The 18,414-nt window shown below is 42.5% G+C and overlaps 1 protein-coding gene and 1 long non-coding RNA gene across 8 annotated transcripts in view; one reads left to right on the forward strand and one right to left on the reverse strand.

Annotated features, from left to right (window-relative positions):
- Positions 1–18,414, forward strand: part of LOC135394090 (protein scribble homolog) — a 94,660-nt gene that overhangs the window by 68,677 nt on the left and 7,569 nt on the right. For 5 of the 7 annotated variants that reach the window (XM_064624587.1, XM_064624586.1, XM_064624592.1 and 2 more), the window contains 6 exons: positions 346–544; positions 987–1,134; positions 1,593–1,802; positions 2,620–2,777; positions 3,300–3,367; positions 5,786–5,855. In XM_064624587.1, coding sequence (XP_064480657.1) covers positions 346–544; positions 987–1,134; positions 1,593–1,802; positions 2,620–2,777; positions 3,300–3,367; positions 5,786–5,855 — 853 coding nt within the window. Of the gene's footprint in view, positions 1–345; positions 545–986; positions 1,135–1,592; positions 1,803–2,619; positions 2,778–3,299; positions 3,368–5,785; positions 5,856–8,202; positions 8,269–12,280; positions 14,106–18,414 lie in introns of those variants that run through there. The other 2 variants (XM_064624589.1, XM_064624590.1) reach the window with 2 other exon arrangements.
- LOC135394094 (uncharacterized) lies at positions 5,690–8,984 on the reverse strand. Its single transcript, XR_010422769.1, has 3 exons — positions 8,783–8,984; positions 7,218–7,372; positions 5,690–7,136 (listed from the first exon to the last, which is right to left on the reverse strand). It is a non-coding gene; the product is annotated as an uncharacterized LOC135394094 (long non-coding RNA).

Genomic DNA, 18,414 nt, shown 5'->3' on the forward strand with positions numbered 1-18,414 from the left:
TGTTTTTTGCATTGAGCTTTTGATGACATCTTTGGTAGTTTGGATATTTCCTCTTGCATGTTTGTAGTCATTCCTGGAGTCAAGGTTTTTGGGAGTGGTGTAGAGTGCATGCATCACACATAATAACAATGCTACTTAGTATGGGTAGTCCCCCAGAACTGACATTATCTCAGCACCCCAGATTATTAGCAGTGGGGGACGTCCAAGTCTTCTTAAAGCTTGTGTCACTATGAACCGCAATTCTGAACGGTGCACAGAAGCCTGGGAATGTGTTGAAAACGTTGATATTTCTGGCTAAGGAAAATGTACAGAGCAACACCTGTGGTTGATGTTGCCCTCCCATAGATTCCCCCCCTTGTGCAAGCTCAACCCAAGGTCCAAGGGCAATCGGCAGCTGCAGAACCCGAGCACCTTACTTTCACGGAGAAGAAGCACCGCTTTGAGAGCATTCACCAGACACTGACCGCTCCAATGAACTCGAGCGAAGTGAAGCAGTTCAGCTTCCTTTCAGAGTATGAGATACAAAAGATGAAAGAGGAAGAGGGTACGTAACTCTCTTTTGTTTTGAAAGGTAGAGAAAACCTGTCAACACTTTACTTGGTACGTACATGTATCTGCCACAGCACCAACCTCTTGAAATTCATTTTGAAAGCTAGCTTGCTCAGAAGTTTGCAGCTTTACACTTTGTTCAGGCCAGAATCATTTTGCCGATTGCTTACGTCTATGAGAAGCAACAAAAATGCACTTGACGACTCTTTAAATATTAAGCCCCCTAACCCCTTATTTCTGTTCTTGCGTTACAAGTTGTCCCTAGAGGGGTGGCCCCACTTCTAGCTTTGCTGCTGGGCCCCCCCTGAAAATGTGTATTTTGGCATAATGACGAAAGAAAGAAGCTTCAGTAGTCTTCGATACATGTCACGCTGTAATCCACCGTTAAGTGTTTGACGCCCTTTTATACACAAGCCTGCTTGCGTTATGTTCAACAGACAGGAAAGTTTCATCAACAAAACTCAAGGAAGCGCATTCTGACGATGAAATTGACGAAGAATCCGAAGAAGAAGACAGCGGCGAAGACGATGTCGACCTCCAGCGCATCTCTGGGGTCAAGACAGAAGAACGAGGAAGCAGTACGAGGTAAGCTAGTTCAAAATTTGTGCGCCACTTTTACTCAATTTGTGGAAAGTTGTTTTTCTTATTTAGAGCTTTGATTATTACTAGAGTTTCTCGTTTTTGGCAATTATAATGTTTGAGGCCTCCCAAGACGCAGCAAAAAATGAGCGCAACAACTTTATTTAAATGATGGTGAGTGAGTGGTTTCATCACCAGGGGCAATACCCTACCAGAACCGAATTACTGTGAGAGAAGTTTGAGTTGGCTTATAATGTCATGAGATAACAGGATAATTTATCTTTGTCACCTATCTTTGCCCTACCTTGTAATACCTCGGAAAATATAATCGTCGAAAATGGGAAACCCTAATTATTACTTACTCAATTAAGGACCAATATACCAACAGCGTTGTGCCCATGTTCTCCTTCATTGTGTGAAACTCCTGCTTTGTTGACTCCCGTGACGTTGTTGGCTTATTTCAGCCCCACATTTGAGGTGCAGAGCGGAGACTACCTGGCTCCCCTGGTGCGAACACCCAGAACGGAGGGTCGCGTTCGACAGCAGAGGGACGCTGCATCCTCCCCCATACTTTCCCTAATCTCCGAAGCAAATGGTGGGCTGTCCTCGGTGCTCACACCCACCCAGCAGAGGATGCTCGAAGCAGATAAGAGGGCAGCCTGGAGGAAAGCCAGGTGTGGAGAACTTAATAGTCATGTATTAAAAGGAGTTGCTACATTTTGCCCCAAGTTATGCCAGAGAAGCATAAAACACGATTATTCGCATCAATGTGAGCCTGCATTCCGCAACTCATGGGGCTCGGTCATCACTGGAGGCGTCTCCGCCTATGAGGTAGTGTGGGAAGATCAAGTGCTTGTCACTACCAATGGGAAGGGCCATTGCTCTCACCCCTCTAATGTCAGAGCTTGATGTGCACGCGTGTCCAAGGACTAATGTCTCACGAAGTACGGTATGCACTTCGAAGAAGAGAAAAGAATCCTCCATAGTCTGGGATACAGTACAATGTGTGCAGGATGTACCATCTGCGACTAGTATTTCGGACTACAAAAATGTGGACTTCCTGATTTTTTGGACAGAACCAGTGGCTCCATCAAACACCCCATAGAACCAGCGTACTTCGAATTTGAATATTTCGTACCATTTCATCACAGAACAGTGCGCTTGAGAGCACAATATATTTCCAACTGCCCAACCAAGGGATTTGCTTATGCGGAATAATACTGAATAAACAAATGCTGAATAAAGACTTTAGAAACAAAGTGGATTTTGGCCATTGAATAAGAATTCGGACAGCTAGATAATTCGGACTTATGCTACGGCTCCTGAAAGTCCAAAAAATCAGTCAGCGTCTGTTATGAACCACATCTATTAATGTGTCGCAACCCCTTTCATAGTGCTACTGCTACAATCCTGTACCCGCTTTTGGCATGTGACAGTTTCGTTATTCTGCCTGAGTTTGATAATTCCTTCAATGAGTTGCCTTTACTAAAGGATGAAGTCCCTGGACGACGACACTGTTAAGGCTGAGGTCGTACTGACAAAGACAGGCGAAGTTGGTGTCGAGGCTAGGCCCCTGTCCCCAGTGTTTAAAGCAGTTGACATCAATATCGAGCAACCAGAAGATACGCAAGGGGACACTCCTACGGATGGTGAGATAATTTTGGATACAGCCACACTCCCTTGAAATGTGACCCTGTTTGTATTTTGGTAGTACAGCTCTCGTCAACCTTAACAATAACACTGGAAAAAATATGGTCTCGTCTCCGAGCGCGATTACAGCAACCCTTGGGGCCATAAGGACATCTTAATTGAACAAAGTTATTGTGTTAGTTTAACTAAGGATTTAACTTTAAGGATTTTGTTCACTTCATATTCCCCCAGTGCCCCCAGGATGGCTGCTATCGCGCTCGGAAATGAGACTGAATTTCTTCGAGTGTTATTATTAAGGTTGGAGCCTTAAGGAGCTGTAGTAGTTAAGGAGCTGTACATGAGTAGTAGTTGTGTGTATGAGCTAGTGATAATTTTTTGACGATATTGTAAACGTACCCAAAATGGCCGGTATATACGAAGTAATTTTTGCCCGTACACGTTTTCTGTCTCAGCAGTACGACTTGTCGATATCGGAAATGTCTCCTTGCATTAATTTTGATGTCATTGTATCATCATTTCAGAGAACAGCAACACATTGGGACAGACAGAAAGCCCGATCGAAATGCAGAAGGATGCAACGTGTCACATGGTAAGTTTGATGTCTTTCCTGCTTTCGGGTAAAGTGTCTCATTTTTTTGGTACAAAAAATGTGCTTCAGGTGTTTTTGTGTGTTTGTTCAGTTGTTTAGTAGGATAGCCAGATTTCTCTGGTTTCAGAATATAGATATAGCAGGAACCGGATGTTTTCAAAGAAAATTCTGTGCTACTGATGGCATTGCTCATCACCTACTTGTTGAGGGCTACTGTTAAAGGGTTTACTGTAGTGCATTTTGACAAACATCATTGATGTGGTAACTGGATTAAAGTCATACTAGATGAAACTGATAGCATCTTTTTAAACACCTATCTATCCCAACATCAGTGCATGCTTAATATGTGATTGGATTGCAGATGGGCAGACACAACGGCTTCACTCAGTGTGACTGTCAGAAAGCTAGACTTTGTAGCATATAAAAGATGCTTTGCGTGTGATTGCGAATGCATATTGTGTACTTCATAAGCTATGCATCCTGCAGTCCTCTCCAATTATTTTTAACCCATCTTGCATTGCTATTTACGATCAGTGTTTTCCTTGTGTACCTGGCATGTACTTCAGTGTCCCTGTTGAAATGTTATGTACACTACCTGGCTGAATTCAAAACCTTGAGTTCCTGCTTGTTTGTAATCCCTAATTGAACCCATACACCCCTTTACAGCCGTACGTCAAAATATTAAGTAAAATTATGTTCTTTTCTATCTTTTTATTCGTTTATTATGTGCTTCACAAAACAGTTTCATTTACTCTTAACTTCCTCGACATATTTTACAGCAGCTAAAACGTTTGCGGCGCCTACCATAAGACGCAATACGTAACAGTCCTGTCTCTTAACTTAAACTCCTTCTTTTGTAATTGAAGTTGTGCAGCTCATAGATTGTCAAACGTACACTCTTAAACTGATGTGGCCACACGTTGTGGAAAATGCGTAACATTTGATCATCGATGAAATTAGAAAAATATACGGTAGCGCAGTATTGTAAATTTATGCCAAACACAAGGTGGGTGAAGGTGATCAAGAGTCACCACCGCCAGTGGCAGAGGCGGACACCTCGTCGCCTGCACTGCCACGCTTGGTGCTGATGCTCCGCGATGGTGGCACGTGTGTGGTTGAGAGGGAGCACATCGTGGATGAACTGGTGTCTCGGCGCACGGAGCAGGTCATCGACCCCTGCACTGGGGAGTCTCGCATCCGCACGCTCGAATTTGTCGAGAAGGTCGTTGAGAAAGAGGTAACTGATGGCGTAGCATGATAGCGCAGTAGGGTTAGGGGTGGTGGAAGCTGTAGGTAGTGGAATCAGAGCACGTTGCACACAGCACATTGAACAATCCTCTTGGGTGTGCGAGCTTCGGCTATGAATTAGCATTACTTCCATTTCCTTCATTTGCGTTCCATTTACTTCAATGAGAATGAGCTGGGCTACCACCATGTTTCCTGGTATACATTGCCAGAGCACTTCGGCTCCGGAAGACAAAGCTTTTGCAAGCTGTAGTTGTGCAGTCAGCTCCAATAGAAGCAGCAGCAGGCAATGAATCTGTGTAAAAGATAATCTGATTCTAAAAGTATGCAAGTAAAAAGCCTCACATCCACTGGACATCCTTTGGGTTGATATTGGGTCGAATGCTTGCCATCTTGTTCACCTTGGCACAATGCGGGGGAACACACTTTCCTTGCTTTGTCACGTCTGCTTGGTTGCACCATGCACTCGCTGTAGCTGAGCACCTGCACTTTCCTTTAGTGTCTCCCACTTGTGTTGATTGTTTGCTATCCTAGAGTCAACAAGAGTCTTTGGAAGAGCAGTTGCTGCTCATGAAGTAACAGTCCACGATGTGGGCTATAGCTAGATGCCTGCAACTTTCTTCGAAAGACCCTTTGTTGACCACAGAAAAATGTCATCTTGTTACCATCTGTGCTGTCATGTACCAGACACTGCCATTTCTTTGTATTGTATCTGTGGAAACTAAAATGATTTTCTACAGATAATGGTACATAAATGGCATGTGTGCCTTACCATTTGTCATCTCCTACCTTCTCTTTCATACCTACCTGTGTACCTACCTGTGCAATGTTCAGCATTAGATCACATGTTGGGTGTAATTGATGTATCTAGTCTAATAGTCTTGCTACTTGAGTACGAGTCTTGCACTTGCATCTCACTGAATGCTTGAGAGTGGGATCGAACAACAATAGAATTTGTTTCTTTGTGTTTCTTCCTCTTCATGTCTCACTGCTTAATGTGCCTCAGAACATCTGAGTACTAATTTCAGTATTTTTTTAAATTTTTATTCTGTTTATACATAGTTAATTTTTTACGGTGCCGCCTGAGTTTGTCTTTTCAATTCTATGATGATTACTAATCACTTATTTGATGGTTGTGATGACCATGTTCTTTGCCACGCTTTGTTGTTACAGATAGAAACCACTACAGAGAAAATATTGTCGCTGGAGCTGCAAGGAGGACAAGGTGATGCCATTGATAATGGTAAGTATCTTTTATAGTGAACTTAGCCACATGAAATCGTAATTTGTTGTTCCCATAAGAGCATGGTTTCCCTGATTGGCACTTGCAAAGGTTTGCATGCTTTGATTCACCTTCATGCTTGCTTCTGACTCTGTGAGTGCATGCATTATGAATGCTGTTGCCGCTGCTAGCCACAATGCACATTGGGTCGATGATCTTTCTCGTGACGTTTCTTAGACAAGTTGTCGTACAGTTTAGGCAAAGACTGCACCGTGCAGTACTCCTTTTTTTTTTTTTTCACGCTCCTTGTACTGCAGTCTTACGAGGTTCTCCTATGTGCATGAGCTTGTTGTTTCGTGCTCTTGCAATGTTGCTTCTCTCTTTTACATGTTCATGCCAGTATTGCAAATATCAATCACCAGGTTTTATTTTATTTTACTATGCTACTGCCGGAACGGTCACATCTATCTACCCGAAATCCTTACGGTCCTTCGACTTGTCGTTATAGCTAAACTGTCGGAAAAGTGAATCATAATATCAGCAAAGAGAGCTATTTGTGACATCCTATTTGTCCTCCTTTTATAATCCCCTCCTGCGGGAGTGAAAGACGAGCTTTTGTGGAGCTCGGGCAAGTGTTTGAATACCGCGATCATTCACTGCCCCAGTTCCGAGTGGAAATATGAAGATTCTTGTTTCTCGTCCCAGTGTCACAGCAATGGCTTGTTTCGTATGCCTTTCATTTCACCCGAAAATTCCCCAATGACATATCAAACAGAGATCGTAGCGCCCGATTTCTCCCCGAATTCTCGTGTGTAAATAGCACCCGATTTTTAACCCCCGAATTTGAAAAATCATAAAACCCGAAAACGAAGAACCTTATGCATGCATTACCTAACTGTAATGTTGTCTGCTATGTAACACATTTGGGATAGGGCACACCTTTGACATGTGCGCGAAACCATAGGTAACATTTTGAAATATTTTGCTTGAATGCATGAGGTTTTACTGGATCAATATGTGAAAGATATTGATACCTTACTTCTTGCGCTCGCAACTGCAATATACCGGTCCATGCACTGCAGTTGAAGATGTACCAGTGCTGCTTTTATAAATATATTTTCATGTACTGCCTTGCATTTTCCTCTCTCTTTTTTTTTTTTTTTTTTTTTTTCTGGAGGATGATGTCCAGCTTGTCCTTGTCTTGTCCAGCTGTCTTAGCTTTGCCCTCTTTTTTAGTGTCTTGGTCCCTTGCCCTCATTATCCTAATTGTACGTTTGAAGAGGCACCTGTTGCAGCATTGCACTAAAAAGAAAAGCAGCGGAAGCATTCAATGTTAGAATCACTAGCCCCAATTTTCGGATAGCTCAAAATTGACAGTCTTACGTAAAGTGCAAATTTTTCTCGTCTTTCATATGAGAATTGGGAACTCCATGAAGAGCAACTTTTCTTCGTAAGGATTCTTTTCTTCCTTTTCCTGCTGTCAACCTCTGACAGAAGTGTTCCAGTGCAGTGGTAGATGTTTCTTCTTCTGTTTTTATCTGATATGACAGAAAGATTTGGGAGTTGCTACAGTTGAAGATAAATGCTACTATTCAATTTAACCCATCAGAACCTTCCATTGCTTTTTTCTATAAATCCACTTATACATGCTTGCAACAGCTCACCTGCACACTGCGACGCTTTTCCAAGTTGCATTAAGTAGGTGGCCCTCTTTTGGCACACTCAAATGAGGAGTATAAGGCCCCCAGAGCAGCTACTAAACTGCGAAAACTAGCTTTGGAACGTTACACTGCTCCTTCGCTCGCTCGCTGCTTCCTACTGTCTGCTAATGCAGTGCACAGATGGACTAGACGGTTTTGCTTGGACGACGGTAGTGTGTAGTAACTTTTCATGCTACAGCAAAGGAAATGGAAACAAATGTATATAGATGCCGCGGGACAATTTTCAGTTAAATTGACTGTATAGTGTGAAGGCATCTGAATTGAAGCCTCGCATGACCTGCGAATAACCACTGATATATTTTTGGGAGCTGCCCTGTAATAGGAAAGCATGGTGACAGTTGTAAAACCAAACAAAAACTCACCACGTCACGCTCAACAGTGAATGAGTTTCCTCAAGCGCTTGTTGTCTGCTCCCGTGCAGAAAGATGAGATGAAAAAATGAAAAATTTGCTGGTGTCTGGCACTCTGGAATGCGCCGACTGTGCACCTATCGCGTTTAGTCAACGGAGTCTGAAATGCTCGCACTTGGGGATGCCTACTTAATGCAACCGTACAATGCAGTCGTGCCTTACCCAAACCTTAACCTTATAAACATTTTCCTTCTTGCGCGATGCTACTTTTGGTGGTGGTCTCTGCTCGTTTGGTAGCGGGCATATCTGCACACTATAAGCTCTCTGGCACATCCCTGCCGTGCTGGTCTCATCGCTAAACAGGTGAGTCTTCCTTCAAGGGTGTGATATCTGCATGAACTGCATGCCTGTTTCTTGCCAGACTGAATTCTCATACCTTTTGGACCTGAACGTGGGTGCAGCAGGAAGGGGTGTATGGATAAAGTACCAATTTGGGCCTGTTGGTCACACATAATAAAATTGCTAAAACAGTGCTAAAAACAAATAATGGACGACACCAGACTGCACCACCACTGCAGTGCATCCGTATTTGTTTTTAGCACTGTTTTAGCAGGTTTATTAGGGGTGTATGAGTTGTGGTTGTCGGGGAATTGCACTGTCTTCCTTAACGTTAACGTTTCTGGTCGTGTGCCGTATCTTTAAACGAGAGCAGTGAAATGACTCACAAGCCCTTGTCGGAGCCGACATAATTAAAACATATAACTATGTTACGGCGATAGTCACAAAATATTCCAATTACCAAATCCCTAATTAAATTAAAAGTGCTAAAACCAGACGAAGGCACGCAGAAATAGCACTCTGACAACTTATTACTCACATGGGACGCGCTTAAAAGCGTTGAGGAATTCCCTCTTTGTCCGACAGGCCAATAGATGCATTGCATACACCACCCTCCCCCTTGTCGGCAATCAGAAATGCTTCCCTGATTTCCCTCTTCCTACCTTCTCAGAATCTTCCCTTTATCTCAAAATTACAAAGCAAGGTATTGCAGCCACAGAGTGACACATGTTCAGATAAGGTTCCAGACCTTGCCGACACAATATACTGATATTCAGGTAATCTTGTGTTCACACAATGACCAGTCTGTCCTGGATAAAGCCGTCCACAAGACAAGGGATCGCATACACACATTCAAAACAACATTCTACAAAGGAGGGCTTACAGTCTCAGAGTTAACGAGGGCAGGAAGGGAGCATAACTTCCTACCTGCATTTAGAGACTACCCTAACCCTTCCTTTCTGGCAAGTTTTTTTTAAGATAATGGGAGATCTTGTGATATAGGGTATGACATCAGTTCTTGAAGGTTCAATCTGCACAAACACTCCTCTCTTTCCCCTCCCTTTTCAAAAAGTCTTGAACCAGTTCTCTTCACTAGCTCTTCAAATCACTGATACATAAGACCCTATTAGTCTCAAGTCTGCACAACTTGTACGAATATTAGGTATACTACAGGTACAGAACCTACAAGCAGATCAAGTGCCACCACCTCAGTATGTGTCTGTGTCAGTGTGCTGCATCGACAACACATTCCCCCTGGCTTCTGAACCTGATTCCCTAACTGAACTGTTGTCTCATGCTCAATGCACTTGTCCCAAACGGTTATTCACGTAAGGACAACCATCCAGCGGACGTCTTCAGTTTCTGGATACAACGGTTTTCACTAACTCCGCTTTCTGTTAGGAATACGACCGTTTGGACACTAAATTGCTCCTGTCTAGAAAGAGCTGTCACGCAAAACCTGTTAACAGTGGCATAGTTAAGACCGTATTTTCCTCAGTTGTAACCTAATCATGTCTACACAAAGTTCCTTCAGCTGTTTTTCCGACATGTCATCAGTGTTTGCAAAGCGGGTTTGCAATTGCAAACCATCTACATACATTTAGGGCCATCCAAAATATTTTCAGTTTGAAACATCTGATGAAAGTATATGCGTCAATTTGCCGAACAGCACAAAAGGTTTTGATGCACGCGGTTCTTTTTCCAGAAAAAAACTTACACAAACACGGGCACGCTCGTTCACTCTCGACTCCACCCCGGGTGTAACAAAGATGAGAAGGACAACCGTAATGTTATCTGTGCGGTTAGTCCAGGTCACTGCCTGTCTTTTTGTGTGTGAGGGCTTTCTCCTTTTGTAGTCGGTAAACCTGCCCCCTGGGCACGGAGTAGGAAGACTAGGAGATGAAACTTCACTCTCTCCCACGACCAGAGAATGTACGAGTAGCACGCGCTCTGCGCCCCATCCGACCCGTGCAACACAGTGCCATGTGTTGCACGAGGACGCAAAATTTGCAAAGGATGCAGTCACATGATACTGTCACTTGTCCGGCAGCGTGATTAAAACACGCGAATTAAACCCTAGAAAAGAAGAAAGACAAAAGAAGATGAAAGATGAAGAAGAAGAAGGTGAAACGCTTTCGCGGCTCCCATCGTCTGCTCCCGTCGTCTGCTCCCGTCGTCTGCTCCCATCGTCTGCTCAACAGAACCGAGAGACAAAAGAATGAAATTGTTTTTCATTGATTTCGCTGAACGAGGAGCGCTATGTAGTTGACAAGCGTGACCTTTATTGCCAAGACAAACATCGTTCACGTTCATCAGTTTGTCTTCTTCCGTAGAGGCTGCCGTATGACTCGCGAAAAGCACTGCTTTCCCCATAGCTTTCCATAGAAAAGCACAAAACGGAAGACAGCGCCGCCCCGCCATCTGTCGCGTAAAGTCAGCAACTGGCATTTTTCTCTCCCCCAACGTGACAGTCTCTGGTCGCGCGCCGGCACTTCCTTTTATGGGCAGTTTCACGTCCCAGCCTTCTTACTCCGTGCCCCTGGGGGAAGATTAGGAATTGAAAGGGTGACCGCGCGCATGGATGATTTCATTGTCCCGCGAGAGTTTCCCTGTGTGCAGTGCTTCTTCAGAGCCCCGGACAGCTGACTAGCAGACGATACACTGAACCAATCAGCAAGCGCAGACGGTGTTGCGTCAGCGCAAGGTCACAGGCCGGTACTGCTCTCCACCATCGTCACGTGCGGTCACTTTTTACGGCGTACTTTAAATTCAATTGCTGCGATAATTATGACCCTGTGGGGTGAATTACTTCTCATGGTGCACTTTACTGGTCTACTTAACAGTTTTACGGAAAGAAAACAGGGTGTTAAAGATGACTTCTGCGCTACTTTAATGACGTACTACGTGAACACTAAACAAAATTAAAAAACACATCCAATGCTTCTCCAATCTGGGTTGTGTAATCACATACAGTCCTGTCCTAACTACCATAACATCCTAAAAGGAGCAGTCGAATACCAAAAAAAAAGAAAAACATCTTTTGGTCTGTGTTAGAATGTTTGACCATTGTATTGTGTTTTCACAACACAAATACAACAGCGCATGTAGACTGTAGCGCATAAGTAGTGCCTGCGGAAGGAATTAATCACATGGAATGGAATTAATCACATACCTCCAGCTCCCCCAAGGCAAAGGCTTGACAGTCTGAGCTACAGATTGACTGTGTTATTTGTATGACAGGTTAACAATCTCTTCACTTGAGAAAGAACAGTCCTCTGTTTGAAACATTGGGCCTGTATAATTTCTTTCTTTCTAAATAAACAAACGTGCCGGCAGAGAAGCGCTACAGTGAACAAGTAGCACATGGAACTGTCAATGGTAGACAAATTTTCTTGCAGCAAATGAGGCTCATTGCTGGTCTGATGTCAAAACCAGTGAGGGAATGGTCTGAAGGCCGGAAGCCACAAGCCTCTCGCTGTGGCACCATTTTGGAATGTTATATCTCTATCCGCAAATCAGGATGGCAGCAGGGATCCGCAGTCATAACTGCACAGCTCTACGCTTTGCCTGTTCCCAGAAAACTGTAATGTTATGTTCAAGTCATGGCAGAACATTAAAAATTTGCAGGACTGTACAAATACTTTAAAACAGAAAGGAATAGTTACACACCTGAAGTGAGCGCGAAGCAAATAATTATACCATAGCTAAATGCATAGTGTGCATCTTCGGAGCTATTCAAATATATTCATTTCCAAAGAAACATTCCTTCGATTTGAATATAGAATTCCAGTTTCGATTCAGAATTCAAACACAAATGTTCCATCCGCGTTTGATCCAAATGTTTGCACAGCCCTAGAAATTTGCGTGAGAAATCCTTACGTTCCTATCCTATTTGTGCTAGACATGAAAATACCTACACTGTTGATGTGTTCATTGTGACATGACAATTTCTGGCACCTCAGCTTGCAAGTTTTGGCACCAATATGTAGTACTTAACTGTCGTAAAGAAAGCCTAAAAGAAGACTTAATCTTCCAGGAGAAGCAACACGAGAAGAGGAAGAGGATGTAGTCTCTCCAACAACAGAACAGCCACCCGGTAGTCTGCTTGGTAAAAAGAAGAAACGAAAACGCTCCAAACGCAGATAGTCCCATGTGTACACCACGTTCATGCATAGCCACTCATCTTCACCCATTTCATCGCATGTAATAATCCATCCTCATATCATGTGTGTGTACCCCTGTGGTACCTTGAAGACAAGCTTTCCCATCTTGAGCCGAAAAAGATGTATTTTTATAACTGTTATTCCCATCACATTGTACGCATTTTTAAGACTGACCTTACCCGCTGCTTCCCTGTGGTGTTTGCATCGCCTTTAATAGTGCCTTCAGAGATAGTAGGCCCTCATTGGACATGGCACAATTTTGGACACGAAAGTGATGCAGAATGTTGTGCCACAAAATTTTGCCTTGACCAATGGAGTTGTATTTGCACCCTGCTTACAAAAGACAGCCGTTATAGTGAGCATGTTTTCTCAAATCCATCTGATGCCTTAACGTTCTTGTTTTTGAACAATCATTGCTCAGAATATGCCACCAGCAATGCCTTTTTTCAATTTCGTGTTCCAATTTGAATGTTGTTTTCATAAGAGAGATCAATTTGTAGGCATTGTATGTAGTCATCCTAATCCAATAGAAACTGCTAAACATGTATGCAGAGTGCTGAGTTAATATGCTATAACTTTAGCAGTGCATGAGCATTTTTATTAATAACATGGTTGGCTGTGTCAAAGCTCTCCCACCGAAAAAACTTGTTAATGCGTGCATTTTGCTCTCCCCAGCAGGTTCACATGTCATTGTCTGAGTCACTTGTGTCATTTGGTGTAATGTTTTGGTGTAAGTTTTGCTCTGTTTTTAATCTGCTGAATTTGCCTGGCATAACTAAACAATCATTCTTCATTTTAGGAGTAAATTAACTACATTTTGTAGGGCCTGACAGATGATTACAAACACTACATCAGAAATACGAAACTGTCTGTAAATATTAGTGCCGCAATTAGTACAGCTTGGGACAAAAGTTCACGGAACACGGGGTTGTCACATTTCTTCATTGGAGCTACACCCTAGCACCAAACAAGAGCGGACACACATACTGAGAGATGGATAGAATAGCCTGTCACCCGTTTCATATTCGATCTTTTCCTGAAAGCCAGCAGGGGCCCGCTCCGATGAAGAAATGTGCCAGTGCCATGTTCCGTAAACTTTCCGTAAAACCTCATATTCCTCCCGTAAATTATTGAGCATAGCATCTGTGTGCAAATAAGTTGTTATTTTGTGCAGTGCCCTCTGTATAATCTCTCTGCACACATACATTGTGCAGAAAATTATGGTGTGTGACCACTGTTTATATTCTGAAAAATTGTTTTAGTTTCCAGTACTTTACGCTGGTGAGGATCCACTTTTTATTTTTAAGATCGCTGTTCGCTTATAGCATTGATTTGCACATATTTCTGACGTTGTACCCGAAAAAGAATTGTGCAGTAATGGTTTGGGCTTCCTCATGAGGCTGCTGAATCAGGTGGAGGGAGTTTGTTGAGCTCTGTTTAAAATATCTATTTAGATATCATCATTGTACACAGTACAGGCTAAAGTTATCACGCAGTGGGAATGGAAATTTTACTTTTATTTTATGCTTTCTGCCATCCTTTTGAGACTGTTTTATGCTGCAGTTCACACTTTCCATCCAAATGAAGGTATGCTGATGAGATGTTTCTGATTGCTTCTGTACATAAAATGTTCTAGCATATTTCTTGCTGTTCAGTTTGTATAGTGCTGAGCCCAATAATAAAAGACTATGTGAAATATGTAATGGAAATTTCCCTGAAATGTGCTGAATCCACATTTTTGGAAGCTTAAATCTTAAAATCTTAATCTTAAATAAATCTTAAAAAGTATACCAACATTGACACAAAAATGTTACGTGCACTCTTAGAGCAGAACTTCGCCACATAGCACAGCCAACCATTGCACAGAATTATACTGTTATTGCTCCTGATTTGTGGAAAGTGTGGGGCGTACGCCTTTGTGGAGCGTAGTTTTTGTGACATTATGGCCTTGGTAGTTGGTGCGCCACTAAAACCTGAATCATCATCATTAAAATAAGTGCCACAGAAAGGTGCACGCATCCTGTTTTTAACCAATCTGGGGGCAGAACGATTTCATTCTGAATGGTGGTGGTTGGCTAAGAGAGTGCTATGTGGTGAAGTTCTGATTTAAGAGTGTGGCACATGTTTGCGGCCTACCGACGGCTTGTACAGGGTGTGTGCAGAAAAACGTGACCCGCATTTAGGCACATAGCTTGTTGCCTACCTAACTAACGAACTTCCGGTGGCGCACGATGGCGCATTTATGCGTGCGAAATCTGCAGAAAAATTGTGGAAGCCATACTCAGCTTAAAAAATAAAGGGAACAACGAAAACGTTGGCTTCCGTGCATCAGAATAGGGCAACATGGTGGACAGCAGGGTGACGTGAAAGGGCAACATGGTGGACGTAGGAGAGTTGTGTTCAAGTACCGCTAGGGGAGCTATCGGTGCATAAATCGAAACGATATCCCACATGGACGCTCATCGGCAGTACCCCTAGCGGTGCTTGCACATAACTCTCCTGAGACCGAAATGCACTACCATGCACTGTCATGACCGCCCTATTCTAATGCATGGAAGTGCATGTTTTCGCGCTCTGTTTATTTTTTTACACTCAGTATGGCTTCCAGGATTTTTTTTGTAGTTTTCGCACGCATAAATACGTCGTCGTGCACCTCCGGAAGTTCCTCGGCTAAGTAGACAACGAGTTACATGTAAAAATGCGGGTCATGTTTTTCTGCACACACCCTGTATTTTCACTTCAGTTCCAAATAATTGAGGCACACACCTGTTTACGATAAATAAGAGGAAGGATGTTTATTTATAACTCGGAAACGAAAAGTTTCAAACATGAAAAATCTTAAATGTTAAAAACAAACAACAATAATGATTTGTACATGCCTCACAGCACAGAAACCCACTGAAGCCAACACTTTTCCTCACAAACTCAGCAGACATGCAGTCTCATTCCGGATTCCACATGGTTGCCAGACAACAAAGAATTCCTGCTAAAACTTTTCCCGTCAAAACTGCACATCCCTCAACGAGAGCTGCTAGGCCCATGCGAGGCACTGACAAATGTGATGGGAAAAAGAAAAGCTGCGGGACACTGGATGAGTAATGTCGTAAAAGTACTGCTACGTTCAAGCAACATAAGCATGCACATTTAACTCTGAGAAAACACACATTTTAAATGAAAAACCTACGGCTACACATTGGCGCATGCAACACACGAATGCGTGGGAAGGCCTCTGACATACCGCTACACAATCTTACATGACCCGACATGGTAACGTTATATCGTAATTCAAAACACTTCCTAGCAACACTTGAGACAAACGTCATGCAGTATTTCCTGGGCTGCTGTTGCAGGCAGACCTTTAAAAATGCTCCTTTACATGGTGACTTCATCAGACCCTGTTTCTCTCGTTCGTTTCCAACAAATGGCAACACCCGGCATTCTGTCAGTTGTTTTTGTCTAGTCGTAACTCTTGGAATGATCCTAGTGGCAGTATTGTGGCGACAACACAAATGGTCAAGACAGATAAAGGGCAGAGGGGAAGATTGGAAGCAAGAACAACATTCAAACCTACAGAAAACCAGAAGGTGACATAGTGTAAGTGGAAGCATGAAAATATTTTGCTTTACCTTTACAATATAAAACTGGTGCACGGAATACTGTGCCACATGACGAACTGCCCTGAATAACAAGAACTGCACAACACAATCCTGCACTGCACAAATTTCTCCTCTGTACTGACGAACAATTTTGGTGAGAAAGATACAGTGCTGAAAGCTGGGTAATGTAGATAATTTCATTAACTTTGGTGCACTGAGTAGAGCTCAATGTGACCAATAACGTGGAACACTGACAACTATAGACGATGTTATCTTTTGATAGTGACAAACGACTTTGATGCAGAGTGTGAAATGCCAAATAATCGGAACTGTCAATAATTCTATTGACTTTGTGACACAGAATACAATCAAACAACTGCTTGGATGCTTAGACACCATACAGTATGCCACAATCTAGTCATAACTTGAAACTTGAGCTTGCAAATAGAACGTAATTATAGCATTCTTCGAGCTTCACAAACAATAACGGAACAGCTCAAATTGAAATGGATTGAGCAGCAAATTTGGTGATTGCATACCTCCTATGATCACTCATTCATTATGTGTACTTACTGGCAACAAAATTTAAGCAGTTACCTGTTTTAAAATTATTACAGTACATTATCTGGTTGCCATTGGTGTTCTAGCCCTGCACGTATGTGCACGTGTGTCCTCTAAGTACTTCATATTTACAGTTTAATAAGTACACTGTCATGGTTTTACAACAATGTTCTTGCATACATCTCCGTAAGCTTTCTTCCTGTTTTGTTTGCAAATAAGTTATTACTCTGTACAGAACTGTGTTTTTACATGACTGCTCCTTGTGAGGATACCACATCACAATCGTATTTACACTGTACACACTTGTGTGAATGAATATATATATATTTCTGATATACTTATATACTTGTATAGATAGACATATGTATATATATAAAAGATTCCTCTTTGCAATAACACACGGACAAGCACATAAAGGAAAAAGAAAAGAAACAGGAAAACAGTGACTCTTGCACATTAATGTGTATAGCATATATAATAAAATGTGTATTTAGACAACATCCATTGTGATTGCTATTATGTACAAGAATGCAGTGACAATACAATACAAGAATGCAAAGTTGTCAAACTGGCTGCAATAATGTGCTTTTAACAAGAACTTTTGAGTGACATAAACCTCTTCAAGGCACCATGTTTTTATTCTTTATTAACACTTTCCTGGCAACACGTACGATGTGCACACTGACGAAAACATTCGTTTTTGTTCTCAGCCTTTTCACCTCTTTTTTTTTTTATCCCAGTTACCTCGATTGCACTCGCTCTACATTGATTGTCGGGACGGATTTCGGATTTCGTACAGTCAGCAACTCGGTGTTTTCCTAGCAGCTACACTTTACATTACAAGTTGGACACATGTCATTCCGTCCATGTCATTCCATCCCACTGAAATCAACACAGATGCACCGAATTCTCAGACAGAGAGGCATTGTGTGTGGTAGGCACCTAATGACACAACGCTCTAATTTAATTTGGCATGTTTTGTCCCCACATTCTACACACATTCTAGCAGCAAACAGTAATTTTGTTATTTTGCAATGGTCGGAGGACCTGTGACATGCTTGTGTAGCTGGGAACGTAATGCACAAGCTGGAGGAGGTAAACCTAACTGTCAACTGTGGCTCTGCACTCTGATGGAAAACGGCAGAGTGATACGATCAAGAAACTGTGTTTAGTGATCCTGACGCTTTTGTGAGTTGCTTACGTTCTAGATCAAATTCTTGATTTCATTAAAGGGACCATGAAGAGGCTCTCGCAAATTACGTCTAGTTTCTACGTCACGCTGGCAGCGGTCAGACTGCAGCAGTAGCCTTTTTGGCCCAGGTTTTAGTGAATATTTCTATTATTCTAACCAATGCTCACTTAGTACTTCGCATGGGGAACGCACTAGACAGTTGAGGATCTCTCCATGTTTCCCGCTCCTCAGTAATACAAATTTTGTCTAACACCTTGTAAGTCAAATGTGGATTACACTTTCATAAAACATTGAGGTAACAAACTAATTTGCCTTTGCTTCAGCTTCATTTGAGATTACTTTTTATAACAAACAACAGTTGTGGTTTGTGCTCCCTTTGGAAGCAAACTACCTGATTTGCACACCGCGTGCTGCTGCATTCCAATGAGTTACGACATGCTCGCACAGCTGTAGGTTATTTGAAATGCAACAATCTGCCAGGAAATTGCATAAATTTTCTGCGTTACTTTCTCGTAATAAAACTATTGCACATTTCTGCATTGCTGTCCTTCATTATGGATGCAAACATGGTGGTCTCTCAAAACTGAATCTCTCAAGAGCAACATTCCCTGACACCACACCAAACATAAACCCTAGTACCTAACATTCTGGCACCGGT

Source organism: Ornithodoros turicata, chromosome 5 (genome assembly GCF_037126465.1).
Source record: "Ornithodoros turicata isolate Travis chromosome 5, ASM3712646v1, whole genome shotgun sequence".
Taxonomy (NCBI): Eukaryota; Metazoa; Arthropoda; class Arachnida; order Ixodida; family Argasidae; genus Ornithodoros; species Ornithodoros turicata.